Here is an 18,806-nt window from a genome sequence, read left to right as displayed (position 1 = left end):
TACTAATTGCAGGTACATAATAACAGTTCTCTAACTGAATTATTAAACCACTAGGTAAAGTCAATACATAAGTTCCTATGGCTAAAGCATCAACATTTGCTCCATTATCAACTCGTAGGTCAACTTCACCTTTTGCCAAATCTTTACTCCTTTTTAGCCCGTGCACATTGGTACAAATGTCATAACTGCATCCAATATCTAATGCCTATGATGCAGAAGTAGATAAATTAATTTCAATAACAAAAATATCTGAAGTTGAAGTCTCTACTCAATTCTTCTTATCTTCCAGGTACTTTGGGCAGTTTCTTTTTCAGTGTTCGGTCTTACTGCAATAGAAGCAAGTGTCATCCTTTGTTATTCCTCCACTAGGCTTCAAAGCAAAAGCAGTGGGTTTGGGTTTGGAAACTTCCATGCATTTCCCTTTACCACCCTGCTTGGTGGGCCTTTTGTTCTATTTATTTCCCTTTCCGATCATCAGAATGGACCTCCCTTTTGACTTCAGATTCTGCTCAGCAGTTCTTAACATGCCTAGCAGTTCAGGAAGATTTTTGTCCATATCATTCATATTGAAATTAAGGACAAATTGACTGAAGCTCTCTAGCAACGATTACAAGATCAAATCAGTCGCAAGTTCCTTTCTAAGGGGAAAACCTAACCTCTCGAGTTTCTCCACATACCCAATCATCTTGAGCACATGGGGACCTACAGGGCCCCCCTCAGCTAACTTACCTTGATAAAAGGCTTTTGAAACTTTAAACCTTGTATTCCTTGTCTGCTCTTGATAGAGCATCTTCAGGTGTTTGATCATATCGAACGCTGCCATGTTCTAATGTTGCTTTTGCAACTCCGAGTTCATGGTAGCTAGCATGAGGCAAGCAACTTCATTGGCATCATCGACATGCTTCTTATAAGCATCTCTTTCAGCCTTAAGTGCAAAAATAGGAGGTTCCTCTTCAGGAACAGGTTCCTTCAAGACATACATCTTTTTATCATGCTTGAGGACAATTCTCAGATTTCGGTGTCAATCCAGAAAATTTGTCCCAGACAATTTTTCCTTATCAAAGATTGATCGTAAAATGTTGTTAGAGGTGTTTGTTGTCATGTTAATCTACATGAAAAATATTAAAATATAAGTATCATTAAAATAACATATTCAATTAGGCATTTAATTAAATATGCTCCCACTATTTTACTCAAAACAAATGAACCTCGCCATTTGGTTCAGAAAATCCCGTGAGAAGATTTTCTAGTGGGCCGAGATCCACATTTCACTTTGTTTTAAGTCCGCGTAGGAGGATTACACAAAACTAGGTTATTTAGGTAGTAACTCCTTCCAATTATATCTAATACAACTCTCGAATATTTTAGTTGGGTGAATAACTCCTTATTCCAATCCATCATATGAATCATTTCTAACTCTTGCTTCTAAATGTATATAATCTTATTATAATTTATTTAGTTAAGTTTGACCCATTGTTTTAGCAATTGGATATTACAATTATCCCATCGCACCTTACTAATATAGAACATGCACCCCGCGTAGGCGAAACATACATTATTCGATACTAGAATTGATGAGCGCTAAAACTTGGAAAGCATAAACTTAATATTTAATTTGAGGGAATTTGCAATTATTTTGATCTCACCGGCTTATTTATCATATAAATCGTCTCTCACATGCATCAACATATATACAAAATGAAATAGTTATGGTCCCTAGCGCAATGTTCTCCCAAGCCAATGAGAGAACCTAAGCTAACATAATAACCATCTAAGCTTCTCCAAGCAAGACCTTTAAGGTTGTTCTCATTTGATATTGTATTCTTATCTTTCTTCATAACATTACATTACATAAAAGTATCTTGTTTTACATACGAGGGAGTGAGATAAGAAAAGAAGTTACATTAATAGATTAAAAAAGAGGCATGACACACGAGCAAATGACCATTGATTTCTCAAAGGAATAACAATCATTAAGTGTTTAAATGAACGAAATAGAAACAATATATCGTATATACCATATTTTGCATCAGAATTATATATATATATATATATATATATAAGTAATGTCGGATTCCGAAGCAAATGACCATTGATTTCTCAAAGGAATAACAATCATTAAGTGTATAAATGAACGAAATAGAAACAATATATCATATATACCATATTTTGCATCAGAATTACTTATATCATATATATATATATATATATATATATATATATATATATATATATATATATATATATATATATATATATATATATATATATATATATATATATATATATATATATATATATATATATATATATATATATTGATTGATCTCATTTGTGTAACCTATGGACGATAGATGTATTACTGTTTCACCATACTAACGTCGGATTCTGAAGCATAGCCAACATCAATTATCCAAATCGTACACACATGATGCCAAATTTAATTACTTGTTTATTATTTAATTCATTTTGTCTTTTAATCGTATTAATACAGAAAATATAGAAAATAAACAACTATCAGATGCATGGTTTCGTAAGTGGCTCTGATACCACTTAAGGAAAATTGTGATCCAAAATGCAGTAGAAATTAAATTTTTTCCTTTAGTGATCCTTACAAATGAGCATGATCAGTGATAGAAACCATTACCTCTTTTGGCGATTGAAATCTTTGATGCATATCTAAGGAGTGATCACGAGCGTTGAATGGTGACAACGCCTCTACTCAGTCCACACGGACGGATTCCTTCAGTCTCAATGCTAGTTGCTACAAATGACGGCTTTGAGTGTGTGTGTGTGTGTGTGTGTGTGTGTGTGTGTGTGTGTGTGTGTGTGTGTGTGTGTGTGTGTGTGTGAGAGAGAGAGAGAGAGAGAGAGAGAGAGAGAGAGAGAGAAACAAAATTTTATCAAGTGAAATGCTTCTACATAAGGATTCTATTTATAGAACAACTTGTGTGGGCTGCAAGCTAAAAAAGTCCACTTAAATGTATGTGGCCCATATCTTATGGTATACCGAAATCACTTAAGTGTGTGGTACCTTACCATATTTTGTATTCTACTTAAGTACCCAGTACCTTACGATGTTCTACAATTCACTTAAGTGCACCGTATCTTACGGTGTTTCTTATTTACTCCATCTCTCATCAATTTGTCCTTTTGTGTGTGACCCTATAGGTTTTCGCGACATCGGCAATTATATTAAATCACATATTTAACATAATAAATAATGAGCGGTATTTAGCAACACATCACTGCTACCCAAGACACAAAAATGTCATGTGATCTAACAAATCCTTTTTTGTGATAATACTTGTGTGTACAATTACCCTTTTTGCCCTTATGTTTATATTGAACACAAGACATAAACCATGTCATCCTTGTCCAATTCAATATTGAGCCCTTAGACATTTATCCTGTTACGTAGGATGGACAAACTTTATCTAGGTCACTCATGTCCCTCAACATGCTTCGTGGAGTATCCATCCACTGTCTTTATGGTCATCCAGTTATGGACAATGTTTGATCATCAATAAAGCACTCGATTCTACATCTAAGGTCCATAGTGGTTGCAGGTCGAAGGGTGGTATACACCACTATCACCATGAGAATAACTTATGACACTTTGCATAACATTCTATGTAGTATTCTCATAGCGGGTCAATCCAGTATAAATATTACTCCTGATATTCATACCTATATTTAAGACTTGATAACTCCTTATTCATGATCCATGGGATGTGATCATCAGTCTATATACATAATAGTCTTAATGCTTTAATATTATCCTACTTCACAATAAAGCTCAACTACAGATACTTTAAGAATAATATCCTTATGTTTAATGGGATCTCATGGTTAAGTCACACTTGAAACATTGAACTGACTAGCTATTCTAGGGACTTTATTAAACAAACATAATAAAGAAAAAACCTTTTATTATTAATAAATAATTTGATACAAGTACCAAAAGTATTGGCCTATATGGTTTACACCAACAATGACTTAGGGGAAGCTTACATACCTTAGACCTTGAAGTCAACATGTTAATTAAAGAGATTTAATTAAATTGAATAAGACTTATGTGGAGCTTAAAAACCTCACCCTTTGGACTATCAAACTCAAGGGGAGCTTACAAACCTCTGATCCTGAAGTCAACAAGTTAATTAAATCAACAATCATTGTTCTTAAATATATTATTTGTCATCATCAAAAAGGGGAAGATTATTGGAATAAAATTGGTTGATATCATATCCCTTAGATTTTGATGATAACAAAGTATTTAAAGAACAATTGGGTATTCTAATATTTGCTCAAGTATGCAAGATTATATCATCAAGAACAAATGAAAAGATGCTCGAGGAATATGAATCTGAAGATCAGACTGGCACGAAAGATCTCTTTTGAATACTTTGCCTCTGATGGAGATCCAGACTGTGAAGAAGTCAACTCTAAATAAAGTCAAACCCTGGTGATCCAGACTCTGAAGCTTCATAAGCTAAGAAGAGGACTCTGATGTGATCAGCCTCTGAAGAGTGAAGTCTGAAGGAAGTCATACTTTGAAGAAGAAGCTCTTCAACCAAGTTAATTTTGATAGACTCATAGACTTTTTGATCACGTGAAGACTTAAAGAAAATCTCTCTCTTGATTGTATGAGCTTTAACAGATCATTTCTCTTGCAGAAAGGTGTTTACTTGATGTGCTTTAATCAAGTACAAAGGTTAACCAACCTTTTGATGGAAGTCTCTAATGTCTCTTTTCTCCTTCTCTATATAAGTAACTAAAGGGATGAAGAAGAAGCATATCAAGCCTTAATACAACACACTGCTACATACTCTATTTATTGACATTCAAAGAGAAGTTACTCTATCAAATTTAAAAGACTTAGATGATCTTAACTTTGTGTATATTTTAGAAGTTCTTAAGTCTTATAGTTTTTCTAAGTTGTATTTTGTTTACACCTCTAATTGTAGATCAAGTGTAGTTGTTACCCAAATTTCTTAACAGTTTGTTATAGAGTCATAAGTCTCTTGCTTTAGTGCTTGAGCATTTGAAGTTTTTAGCTTGTGTGCTATAGCAAGGAAGTACCAGACTTGTGTGTTTGAGTAAATAATTCTTGAGCTTTTGTGCTTGAGCAAGGAAGTCTCAAACTTGTGTGTTTGAGCAAGGAAGTCTTATACTTGTGTGTGTAAGCAAATAAGTCTCTTGCTTGTGTGCTTGAGCATTTGTAATCAGTTTGGTTTTACTGGAAATCCTTGGAAGTACAAGGGGATTAGACTACTCTCAAGTTGTGAGAGGAACTAAGATAGTTATTTGTTTCTCTTACTTTACTTTACTTGCTTATATACTTAAATATTCCGCCACTGTCAACTTTGATCATCCAAATCAGATTCTGATTCAGAATTTGATAAGGTCTTTCAGAAGTCAAACTAGTTTTCTGAGACAGACTCCGAACCAAGTGTTTAGACTCTAGTAAAGAAACATCAAAAGGATAAGCATAAATGATTTAAGAAGAAAAAGTCAATCCAATTTAACCTTCATTCTTGTGTTTTTCTCACCTTTAACAAGGTTGAAATAAACAATTAAGTGCTGCTAACCGCAAGCTCTAACCACCCATACAGTATTTCAGACATTTACCCCTAAGATTATTTTGATAATGATCATGATGGAGAGAAATCTTAAGTTAAAAGAGATGATTCAAATCTGATAAGACACCTTGGATAAAATCTAGTAGTATAGAAATAACAAGTAAGGGTGTTATTGAAGCAAAGCCCTGTTTGATAGTAGGACTACTACTAAACAGTTGAATCCATATATCATGACCAAATACAAGTATCAAAACAAAACATAAACCAAGGAATAGAGAGAGCTTTAGAGAGATATACTCTCATTGCATGTTTAGCTCTTTCTGGTTTGCCTGCTCCTAATTCATTGGAAACCCTTGTGCAATATAATAAGAGTTCAAAATTTTCGATATATGTTCAATAACATAGATTTAATGCTTATAACAAGAGACGAGTCCAACAAATGCAACTTATGAAGGAAGTTGGATTGTCTGCAGTCATACAATCACATTGTTCCATCACAGATCTTAACTGTTGGATGAAAATATAAGATCTTATATTTTAAAGTTGATTTGATAAAGGTAGAAAGAGTCATCGATCTTCATCCAATGATTTAGATATGTTGACCACATGCTTTATTAAACTATAGGAAATCTAGTCCAAAAGAGAATATAAAATAATACCGGAAAAAGAGAATATTTCAACTTAGACCAACTAACCTTGCAGCAACACTAAGACTATAAGTGATCATGTAAGCAACAAATTGTGTGATTGTGTTGCAATTTTTTTGAAGAATAACAACCGTGAATCTTATGAATATTTCTTCTCTTCGTTTTAGTGACAAAAATACGAAGATATATGAATCATGCCATATTGCAATCAATGAAGTTGTTACTTGCGAGTCAGACATTAATCCAGCTAAAAAAAATCAAAACTTCAAAAGTCCAATACTCCAAACTTACAAAGTATAAAAATAGTAAGATTCAGGAACTTATCTTATATTAAATTAAAATATATATGACATTTTTTAAAATTTGAGTTGATCATTATTTAATTTTACAAATTTGACTTATAAGACGAGGATTGTTCAAGTTTTATAAGCACCACTTAACTCATATATATTGACAATATGAAATTAATTCCACCTCCTCGCACAAAATACAATGAAAGTGCTCGAAGATGCACTGGGACAACCCAAATGTCTCAATTAAATAATTATGAGCTGTAGTTAAGAATGAACTTCTAACACGTCTCTTATAATTAGGCTTGAAATGTGGATATGGTAGAAAGTCCAAAAATGGACCGAGGATAAGCAATGAGACTATCTTAAAATTTGGATTAGAGTTAATTTAATCTTATAAAAGCTACTTGTAAGATGAAATCTATCCAAATTTTATAAGCTCTACTTGGGCTATAAGTCTAATCAATGTGGAATCAAATCTCCCTCTTCACCCCAATGCAATGAATGTGTAGGAGGCTACAATGCAGCCTAGATGCCGCAATCAGGTGGTTATAGGTCACAATTAAGGTGGAATCGCTAACACTTTTGTGCAACCTAGAAGATAATATTTGAGCAAACCTTGTTTTCTAAGATCAATAATCAAAAGGGACAAATAAAGTGAAAGACTTTTAGAAACTCATACCATAGCATTGCTGCCGATGGAAGAGCTAGTTTAATGTTTATGATTATGTAATGAAATGATTGCATTGAAAACACTCTCCATGTATTCTTGAACTTCTTTGCACACATAACATATGATCCTAACAATATTACTGATATCCATAGTGAAATAGAAGTTGCATTGAAAACCCTTTTCTTCATTTGTTCTATATGATAATGTATTTATCTAGATACGTTCACAATGATTTTTTCATTTTTTAATAAAAAAAGTTGTCTGTACCTATTTAATTTATCATATATCTGTTTTTTTACATAGGACAATTGTTGTATTTCATTATCAAAGAAAAATAGTGCATGTTGGGACCATCACTAAAAAACAAAGCATGAATTAATGAAGCAAACTTAAAAAGTCACCGTAGTAAATGGAATCTGCAACAGTCATAAATGAAAATTAGTAAATGTGAGGAAGAATACTTTCTGACAGAAAGAAAAATGTATTTTTGTTTGGAAGCACATTTTTGGACAACATAATTTTATATACAAAATTCATGATTATTACAAGATGTAATCATCTTTGTAGCCTGTGTTTGTTTCTACGTTTGAAGAAAACACCATGTATAGTTTAGACAACACCATGTATCTGACGCAGATGTCATTGTGGTTCCAAACACAAACTTATTTAATTCTGATTGGCAGACATTCAGTTTTCAAACAACAATAGTCTAGTCTTTATCTTTGTCCCCGGAGAGATTCAATTTAGTCCATTTGATACGCCATGTCAAAAGTAAGAGTGTTCCGGTTTGACATACAAGGCCACAAATCAGACCGATCCATAAACCCTATATCATAAACCAAATTCAAGAGAAAACATGGTGAATAAACAAATAAACGCAAAATCAAGATAATTTCTTTCGGCATCAACACAAGCAAGTATTTGGTCTAAATATTTTACCTTGTATTGCAAGTTGGTCATAAATCCAAGGAGACATGAAATTGGTAAACCAATGAGATAAAAAGTTGCAAGGTTGACATAAACAGCCAAATGCTGCCAACCACATCCTCTAGCCACTCCTGCATTATTTAAGACGTCTTTACTCCTAAGAGTTTTTGTTAATGATCATGTTGTAGCGAAAAAGTTAAAAGAGAAAAAGAATTCGAACCTGATAAGACACCTTGGACAGAATCTAGTAGTATGGAAATAGCAAGAAAGGGTGTTATTGAAGCAAACTCCTCTTTGATAATAGGACTATTACTGAACAGCTGAATCCATATATCATGACCAAATACAAGTAACAAAACAAACCCGAATCCAAGGAAAAGAGAGAGCTTTAGAGAGACTATCATTGCATGTTTAGCTCTTTCTGGTTGGCCTGCTCCCAATTCATTGGAAACTCTTGTGCTATAAAAGTTAAGTTTAAACTTTTCAATATATGAACAAGAATGTTGATCAAAATGCTTATATCGAAAGATAAGTCCAATAAAATTCAATCACTGAAGGAGATTGGATTGTTTGCAGTCATACAATCTCGTAGCTGTTGGATGAAAATTGGATGTCTCGTATTTTAATTTTGATTAGATAAAGTTAGAACGAGCCTTCGATCTTCGTCAAACAACTGAGATCTCTTGACTGCTTGATTTCCTAGACTATAGGAAATTCAATTCTAGAAGGAAATATACAACAATACTAGAGAAAGAGAGTATGTTAACTTAGATCCACTAACCTTGCAGCTGCACTAAGACCATAAGTGATCATGTAAGCAAATAATTCTGTGTTTGCACTGCACAATATATTTTTATAGAAGAATAGGTCATGTGAATCTTTATTCTCTTTATTTTAGTAACAAAAATGTAAAGGTATAAGAAGCATACCCTATTGCAATCAATGAAGTTGTTATTTGTGAGTTAGGCAGTAATCCAGCTAGGAAAACCATAATTTCAAAAGCCCAATACTCCAAACTAGCAATATTATAAAGTAAAATAGTAAGATTCACAATAGAAGTATTTTACATTAAACAGAAGATGTATGATATTGTTCAAACTAGAGACTAATATTTTATCTGATGAAGTTTAGTTTTAGCAAACTATGTTTTCTAAGATTGATCATCGAAAGGGACAAATAAAGTGAAGCGTATTTAGAAATTCATACCACACCATTGCTGCAGAAGGCAGAGCTAATTTCATGTTTGTAAACAAGTAATGAAATGATTGCATTGAAAATCCTGTCCATGTATTCTCAAACTTGTTTGCATACATGACATATAAACCTAACAATACCATTGATATCCACAGTGAAATAGAAGCTGCAATAGGTCCACCTATGAAATTCAAACCTGTCCATTCAACAAATCCATAAGCAATTCCCACATGAAGCAATGCTGGAATAGCAGAAAGTATAACCAGTGGCATGACGACAGATTGTGTTTGTAGAAACCTCAACATGTTTTGCAAGATGCTATATGCGAATAATCCTGGTACAAGAAACTTCATATAGAGTGCTGCTGTTCTAGCAATGTCCTGTGATTGATGAAGAAACACTAGAATGTGTTCTGTATAGAACCAGATAATGGATATAATGATTGAAAAAATAAAAGATATAATGCATGAGCCTTGTAGATAAATTCCCAACATGTGATATTCCTTTGCACCAAATCCTTGCCCACATAGTGTTTCTAGCGCACCACTTAAACCAACCTAAGAAAGAGTTTAATCAAGTGACAACCTTTAGGCTCTGTTAGGCTAAACAAAAAATAATAATAGAAAAAATAGTAAATTACCATAAGAGCGCCGCCGGTGACACTGAACCATGAATTAGCGAGAGTAGAACCGGCTAATTGAAGCTGACCAAGATGACCAACAAGCATAACAGAAACCAAAGTGATTAAGTAATAGAATAAGTTTGTAAGAATCATTGGCAGTGAAAACATGAGTTGATGTTTGGCTTCATCTACGTCCAAGATTTTGTTCCACCATCTCTCTGTGTTGTGTATTCCATTATCATCATGAGTTGCGAGTAAGAGAGGTGTTTCTGAAATGCTACTTGCCATGTTGGCTTATCTTTCTTGTTTTGTTCTGTTATGATTTTGTTGTATATATACACGTGCCAGGTAAACGCTATCATTCCGTTGGATATATCAGACGGATGAGAAACAAAACTGTATAATAATTAATTAAATATCTGCATTTGAAAGAGAGAGAGAGAGGGAAATTGATAGTTGATTGATAGTACCTCTTACTGGTCAAATCTCTCAACGGACCCTTGCGAGAAGCAACGAGGTCGCGACAAAGTGTGAAGTATTTGATACTTTTGATGTAGGGGTGTTCGTGGTTCATGAACTGAACTGAACCAAACCCCATTTATAGTTCAGTTCAGTTTATAATAATCATTTTATAAAAAATGCAGTTAATTGATAAAATGGTTTCAATTCAGTTTATAAACTAATTTATAATCAGTTTGCAATTATAAACCAATTTTATAATTTAAACTCTATTAAAATCAATTTTTTTAATTTCATAAAAAATAATTAATTTTAAAAAGAAGAATATTTGAAAATATTTATTTTTAAAAAAAAAACTTTTATTTATACAAATTAGTTAAAATTTTTATTTTTTTGAAAAAAAAATCTGAATAGATATTTTTAAAATTTCATCAAAAAAAAATTAAAAAAAATATTTTGATTTTAATTTTTCGGGGAAAAAAATCCCAGAATAAATTTTTTTCGAATTTTATTTTCGGAAAATAAAAAAAATATATTTTATTTTTATATTTCAGAAATTTCACTACAAAAATTGTTTTTTTCTGAAATTTTTATTTTTCAAAAAAAAATTTTTTTTCAGATTTTTTTATTTCAAAAAACAATAATTTTTTATTTTTCTAAAAAAATATTTTTTTTTTCAAATTAAATTATATTTTTTTAATGAATAAAAAAAATTATTTTTAGAAAAAAATTTATTTTATTTTATGGAATACAAAATATTTTATTTTCAGATTTTTTTTCTAAAAAAACTATATTTTTTTTATAACTTTATTTTTAATTTTCAATAAAATATTTTTTAGTTTTCATAATTATAACTATTTTTAATTTCTATTTTTTTCACTCTCAATAATTTTTCTTTTTTTTATTAAAAAAAATTATAACTAAAGCAGTTTATAAAAAAAACTAGTTATGAACCGGTTTTAAACTGAATTATAATTGGTTAATTTAAATGGTTCAGTTCATTAACCATTCAAGTGGTTTAGTTATTTTATGGTGCAATGCAATTCAGTTTAGTAATATAATTTGGTTAACCATATTTTTGCACACCCCTACTTTGATGGAAGCAATAGATTGTTCCATGCTACTCCCTCCCTCTGTTTTTAGAACAACTCATTTAAAATAAAATGGTATTTTAAAATAAATAATTTATTTTAATTTTTAAGATATTTTTTAATATTATCTTTAAATTAATATTATTTTTATTATTTTTAATATATAATAAATATATTTTAATAAAAAAATTTTTTTTTAATTTATATAAAACGATCATATCGATCCTTCTTTATAAGGTTTTTTAATAAAAATAACCCACTTTTTCAAGGAAATTCCCAAAATACCCTTAGTTTTAAAAAAAATCCCAAAATACCCCACTTTTAGGAGGAGTCGCCAATTGAATTGGAGACTCCTCTTAAAACTTGAATGGAGGCGACAATTGGATTGGTTAGGGCAGGTGCCCTAGCCAATCCAATTGGCGCCCCTGTGTAGGTTTTAAAAGAAGTCGCCAATTCAATTGGAGACTCCTCCTAAAATGCATTTTTTTGTGTTTTATGGTATAAGTGAAAGATGAATTTGATATAAGACGACTTGATATTAATAAAGTTTGGAGTTTACACAAAGAAACCTAATGGTGCTGATCGGGATCACCTAACCGACCTCCGGTCCCACATCCTCTAGCTACCCTAACCCTTGGCCCTAATCCACGTTGACGATTCTGCACCGATGTTTGATCATCTAAGGGGCCAAGAGCGTCACTACCAACTACAGGAGAAGGTCCGTTGAGGTATTCAGACAAGTCGGCATAGTCTTCAGTATGCATCGATGGTGTACCGCCGTAGCTGAGCTCATGACCCATGCCAGAGAAGTTAGGATGTGGTTGACTCATGGATGGGCGACCGGGACGGTTGAAGGGAGACATGGGTGTGAATGATGCGTCAAGGAAAGGTTGGAAAGGTTGTTGGGGTGTTTGGTAGAGATAGGGTTGTTGGATGTTTTGGTTTTGTGATGTTTGGGCTTCTTGGCTACGGTATGAGGAAGGGCGGTTGGTGTTTTGGCTAAGGCAACTTTGGTAGGGTGATGGGGTGGGTGCGAAGAAATGTTGGGTCTCAGGTTGATGGTCAATTTGTTGGTGGTGGTATGGGGTATGCTCTTGGTATTGGGGTTGGGTGAATGGCATGTTTTGGTTGTATGTTTGTGTGTTTGTGGAACGGAAAGTTTGACGGATAAGGGGTTGTGAGTAACCGGGCTGAGAATGTTGTTGGGGGTTAGATGTTGATCCTTCTTGTGTGTAAGTTGCCTGGCGTGGGTCGTATAGGTACATATCTTCGGCGATGAACTGAAAACCAACCAATCTGTACCAAGCCATATAAGTACGACTTGGTTTTACCTCAGTTGACATGATTGCGTCAGTTAACACATGGTCATGACGGTGCTTCCATTTGCGACACTCCGATCTTACGAAGCTTTGCCATGGATTGAAGTTCCATTGGTCGTTAACTTTACGCAGATGCCATTCTCCTAGGCTAGTTGGGGGATCTGGGATATTCTGGAGCATACCGAACTGCAGCTTCACACGATCGCTGTTGTGCATCTCCACAGTTGTGAACCGTATTATCGGTGTGCATGCAGTCCATACGGTTGCGTCTTCAGCGTTGACCTCATGGTCATGATCCAAATTAAGGTATGGACGCCAAATGAACCGAAATGTGAAAGAAGATAGGATTATAATCAATGTAGAAAAAGTTAACAAAATATAACGAAATAATTAAGTTATTTTGCTTACGTTTGTCGGTCGAAGGTGATCCAACAGGTTGCGATACTGAGTAATACAGTGTCTCGGACATCTGTTGTAACTCATACCACGTGCCGACCATTTACACCAAAAAGTCAAAAAAAATTAGTTTGAGGTAATAAACTTTAAAGAAGTAAGTAAAGATATAGCAATTTAAACAACTTACTTTTGTGCATACGAAAAAGTGAAAGATGATGATCAAGAAGAAGAGGAGACCGAGATACAGGTTGATCACATGCTGAACAACGACGATGAAGATGATGATCAACCACCACCAATGCCTCCTAGTCATGTCTACAATCTGCCTCAACATATGACAAATATGGATCTTCATGACGATGAAACATCCAACAGTGTTTTCTATAATCCGTATCCGAGATCAGATGGCGAATTAAAGGTGGGAGACATGTTTCGTACCAAAGAAGAATGTGTTTTGGCAATAAAAAAATTCCACACGAACAACTCTGCTGACTTTACAATGAAACGCACTGATTCTAGAAGGTATGTTATCGAATGTCGTAACATGCTTTGTAAGTTTCGTTTGGCTGCGTCTTACAAGAAGAAAAATGACTCTTGGGAGATCGCTTCAATAGACCCACCGCACAGTTGCATTGCAACTAACGTTGAATAAGATCACCGTAAACTAAGCGCAGCTTTGATATGTCAAGACATTCTGCCGTTGGTTAATAAAGACCCATCAGTGAAGGTGAGTATAATTATATCCCATATCAGAACAACATATAATTATACTCCATCTTACAAGAAAGCCTGGATTGCGAGGACAAAGGCTGTTGAACAAGTTTTCGACTGTAACACCCCGATAAAAATAAGATAATTATTTAAAATAAGTTAATAATATATTTATTAATTTAATTAAATAATTGGATTATTATTATTGGAATATAATGTTGGAATCAGTAAAAAGAGTCCCATTTGGCAAAAAGAGGTTTTCACGTGAAAACAGAGAAACGACTCTAAAGTGGAAAAAGGGCAAAGAGCCAGAGAACAAGGGTTGAAGAGAGGAAGAGCTCGAAGCCGAAGGATTTGCCGGATTAACTCAGGTAAGGGGGGTTTATCGTCGTTTAATGGGTATTATGGGTTAACATGTAATGGGTAGTGATAAACCATTGAATTGACCCTGATTAGAACGATGAATGTTGAAATTTATGAATTTATGGATGAATGTGATATGAGTTATAATTGAAGAAAATTCGTAAGGATTAGATGGAATAATGTTAGAATTTGTGAGATTGAATGTGTATGATCTGTGTTAGACAATATGAATGAATGTTGTGTAAAAATTGGAATGTGGAAGGTGGGATCTGAGAATCTCGTAGCAGAGAAAACCATAGCAGATCTGGAATTCTGGTTTCTGGTCATACGCGTATGGCACTAGGCAATACGCGTATGAGATGGTCTGGTACGCGTATGGCCCTAGGCAATACGCGTATGGATGAGGAAGATGATGTTTTGAACGTGGTTTTGTCTCTGTTGGTACGCGTATGAGGAAGTGGTACGCGTAGCATACGCGTATGAGGCAGACAATACGCGTATGGGATTGGCTGAGAAATGGGCCATACGCGTATGGGACTAGGCAATACGCGTATGGGCAGAATTGTGATTTTTCTGAGCTGTTGTTGTGCAGTTTTGGTCATTGCAGCTGGGTGATGTAATTTAGCTGATGTATGATATAGTAGGGATCATTTCCCGTTGTTTTGAGCAGTGTAGGTATTAGTAGAGTGTGCTAATACGGTGATTTATTATTTAGCATGATATGATATGATTATGTGATAAACATGCTGATGATGTATGATGGTATGCATAATAATGTGAATGTATCTGTTATGTATGCAATTGTGAATGGACTGTTTATGGCTTAGAGTGTGAGCATATGTCTATTTTGAATTGTTATTGATGTTTGCATGCTAGGTGATTTAGCATGTATATTATGGCCTTTATGGTGGTAGCTAATTCCCATGGTGAGGAATTAGTGAGTGAGTTATTGTGGATTGTTGTTGATGTTTGCATGCTAGGTGATTAGCGTGCATATCATAGCCCTTGGGGTGGTAGCTAATTCCCATGGTGAGGAATTAGTGAGTGAGTCGCTAGGTCTCAAATGAGTGGGACTAGTGAGCTTGGTAGCCGTATCTGGATTTGATCGGTGAGGTTGAACTATATGTTCACGAATAGTCGGTACCGCATGCATGGAGTCTCATTGCATAATGTATGTATGACGTATAATATGAATGGATGTATTCCAATATTATACGTGTGTTTTGTGTTGAGTTGAGTATGATGATGATTACGAGTTGATGTTACCGTTGTTGAATGTGTGATATGATTAGGGTGATGAAATGTGTTAATTTACTTAGCATTACATGATATTTTATAATGCTTATTATATCGATTGAGGAACTCACCCTTACAACTATGTTTTCAGGTAACGAGCAGTGATTGAGTAGAAGCTAGTGATTGGAGTCTAGTGTAGTTCCTTAGTGGGTCATGCTCTGGTAGACGTAACATCGGGACGGGATGTTTTACTTGTTTTTCATTGATGATTGTTGAACAAGTTTACATGTAATGTGTTACATGTTTTGCATTGTTGTTAGACTTTATCCGCTGCGAATTATGCAAATGTTTTATTTTGATTAAATAAATGAGCATGACAGGATATTTTGATGATTGGTGTGAAGTGTCAAGTGTGACACCCTTAATTGCATATCTACTCTGATTTATGTTTTGTTGATTTAATTAAATATTGGGGTATTTTAGAAGGGTGTAACATTAGTGGTATCAGAGCATAGTCGGTCGAGTCGAGTCGTAATTATTCTGTTTCCCTGTACGTGATAGGTGTTGTGTAACCCTATCAGTACTTATTGTTTTAGCTTGTTAGGTTTTCAGAATAGAGATGGCTGGAAGAGGTAGAGATGATGCTGCGATTGCTGAGGCTCTGGGTATGCTAGCTGGAGTACTTGGAGGAAATCCGAATGTTGTGGGACTGGGAGCTGCTCGTCAACTGAGTGAGTTCCAGAAGAACAATCCTCCAATGTTTAAGGGAGCATACGATCCAGATGGTGCTCAGAAGTGGTTGAAGGAGATCGAGAGGATCTTCCGAGTGACTGAGTGTGCCGATAACCAGAAGGTCAGGTTCGGTACGCATATGCTGTCAGAGGAAGCAGATGATTGGTGGGTTGCTACCCGCATTGAGTTGGAAGCTGCTGGGAGTGCTGAGATCACTTGGGCGGTGTTCAGAGAGAGATTCCTGAGGAAGTACTTTCCAGAGGATGTCAGAGGAAAGAAAGAGATAGAGTTCTTAGAATTGAAGCAGGGCAACCGGTCTGTTACTGAGTATGCTGCTAAGTTCACAGAGCTGTCGAAGTATTACACTCCCTATAATGAGGCTACTGGGGAATTTTCAAAATGTGTGAAGTTTGAGAACGGGTTACGTCCCGAGATCAAGCAGGCTATTGGGTATCAGCGGATTAGAGTGTTTTCTGACCTGGTGGACTGTTGCAGGATTTTTGAACAGGATACCAAGGCCAGAGCGGAGAGCTATCAGCAAAGGATTGATAGGAAAGGCAAGAATCAGAATGATCGTGGGAAACCGTATGCAGCTGGCAAAGGTTTCCAGAGACAGAGTGGGATGAAGAGGCCTAGTGGGGGAGACTCCAGTGCCCCTGCTAAGTGTTTCAGATGTGGTCAGGCTGGACATCGTATCCATGAGTGTACCAGTAATGAGAAGAAGTGTTTTAAGTGTGGAAAAGGTGGTCACTTGGCTGCAGAGTGCCGGTTGAAGACTGTGACTTGTTTCAACTGTGGAGAAGTGGGTCATATCAGTCCACAGTGTCCTAAGCCGAAGAGAGAGAACCAGTCGGGAGGCAAGGTCTTTGCTTTATCGGGTTCTGAGACTTCTGCAGATGATCGTTTGATCCGAGGTACGTGTTATATTAATGGCTTTCCTCTTGTAGCTATTATTGACACAGGTGCGACTCATTCCTTTATATCTTTGGATTGTGCTGTGAAACTTAAATTAGAGATATCTGAGATGCATGGGAGTATGGTGATTGATACTCCTGCGAAGGGTTCAGTGACTACTACTTCAGTTTGTTTAAATTGCCCTTTGAGTATTTTTGGTAGAGACTTTGGGATGGACCTAGTGTGTCTTCCACTAGTGCAGATTGATGTTATCCTGGGTATGAACTGGTTGGTGTCTAACCGAGTTTATATCAACTGTTTTGATAAGACTGTGATCTTTCCTGAGATTGAGGGAGAAAAGAGTTTGTTTCTATCAGCAAGGCAGGTGAATGAGGCAGTAGTAGATGGAGCAGAGTTGTTTATGCTGTTAGCGACTTTGGAGGCTAAAGATAAACTGGCGATTTGTGATCTAGCCGTGGTGTGTGATTTTCCTGATGTGTTTCCTGAAGAAGTGAATGAATTACCGCCAGAGCGTGAAGTTGAGTTCTCGATTGATTTGGTACCTGGTACTAGGCCGATATCGATGGCTCCGTACCGTATGTCTGCTGTTGAGTTAACTGAATTGAAAAGTCAGTTGGAAGATCTGTTGGATAAGAAATTTATTCGCCCGAGTGTGTCACCGTGGGGTGCACCAGTGTTATTGGTTAAGAAGAAAGAAGGTACTATGAGGTTGTGTGTGGACTACAGGCAACTGAATAAAGTGACGATCAAGAATCGGTATCCTTTGCCGAGGATTGATGATTTGATGGATCAGTTGGTTGGTGCGAGTGTGTTCAGCAAAATAGATTTGAGATCTGGGTATCATCAGATACGTGTGAAAACTGAGGATATTCAGAAGACTGCTTTCAGAACAAGGTATGGACATTATGAGTATTCTGTGATGCCTTTTGGTGTGACTAATGCGCCTGGAGTATTTATGGAGTATATGAATAGGATTTTCCATCCGTACCTAGACAAGTTTGTTGTGGTGTTTATTGACGATATTTTGGTGTATTCGAAATCTGAAGAAGAGCATGCTGAACATTTGAGAGTGGTTTTAGGAGTTCTACGAGAAAAGAAGTTATTTGCTAAACTGTCTAAGTGTGAATTTTGGTTAGAAGAGGTTAGTTTTCTTGGTCATGTGATTTCAAGAGGTGGTGTTGCTGTTGATCCTTCTAAGATAGAAGTGGTATCTAAGTGGGAAGCTCCGAAGTCAGTTTCTGAGATAAGGAGTTTTCTTGGACTTGCAGGTTATTATAGGAAATTCATTGAGGGATTTTCTAAGTTGGCGTTACCGTTGACGATGTTGACTAGAAAGTGGCAAGCTTTTGTTTGGGACTTAAAATGTGAAGAAGGTTTCCAAGAGTTAAAGAGAAGGTTAACTACTACTCCTATTCTGATATTACCGAGTCCGTCAGAACCATTTGAGGTTTACTGTGATGCTTCATTGTTGGGTTTGGGTGGTGTTTTGATGCAGAATAAGCAGGTTGTAGCTTATGCTTCGAGACAACTGAAGGTTCATGAGAGGAACTATCCGACACACGATTTAGAGTTGGCAGCAGTGGTATTTGTTCTGAAGTTATGGAGGCATTACTTGTACGGGTCAAGATTTGAGGTTTTCAGTGATCATA

The 18,806-nt window shown here is 35.3% G+C and overlaps 1 protein-coding gene across 1 annotated transcript; it reads right to left on the bottom strand.

Annotated features, from left to right (window-relative positions):
* Positions 1-7,598: 7,598 nt before the first annotated feature.
* Positions 7,599-10,252, bottom strand: LOC127086314 (protein DETOXIFICATION 18). The gene is made up of 7 exons (XM_051027061.1): positions 9,954-10,252; positions 9,326-9,870; positions 9,049-9,135; positions 8,901-8,957; positions 8,340-8,578; positions 8,132-8,250; positions 7,599-8,018 (listed from the first exon to the last, which is right to left on the bottom strand). The coding sequence occupies exons 1-7, from the start codon at positions 10,221-10,223 to the stop codon at positions 7,902-7,904; spliced, it is 1,434 nt and encodes a 477-aa protein (XP_050883018.1). The 5' UTR covers positions 10,224-10,252; the 3' UTR covers positions 7,599-7,901.
* Between the last annotated feature and the right edge of the window lie 8,554 nt (positions 10,253-18,806).

This window comes from Lathyrus oleraceus, chromosome 5 (genome assembly GCF_024323335.1).
Source record: "Lathyrus oleraceus cultivar Zhongwan6 chromosome 5, CAAS_Psat_ZW6_1.0, whole genome shotgun sequence".
NCBI classification, from domain to species: Eukaryota; Viridiplantae; Streptophyta; class Magnoliopsida; order Fabales; family Fabaceae; genus Lathyrus; species Lathyrus oleraceus.
This window is presented reverse-complemented; position numbering and strand designations above follow the sequence as displayed.

Bases quoted from the DNA above. Each gene is read 5' to 3' on its own strand.
- LOC127086314 (XM_051027061.1), bottom strand. From the start codon at position 10,223: ATGGCAAGTAGCATTTCAGAAACACCTCTCTTACTCGCAACTCATGAT. The intron at 9,136-9,325 runs GTATGAATTTCT...TAATATTGCTAG, and splicing joins CCTTCTGCAGCAATGGTGTG to TTTGGAGTATTGGGCTTTTG. The intron at 8,251-8,339 runs GTTCGAATTCTT...TAAATAATGCAG, and splicing joins TGTCCAAGGTGTCTTATCAG to GAGTGGCTAGAGGATGTGGT.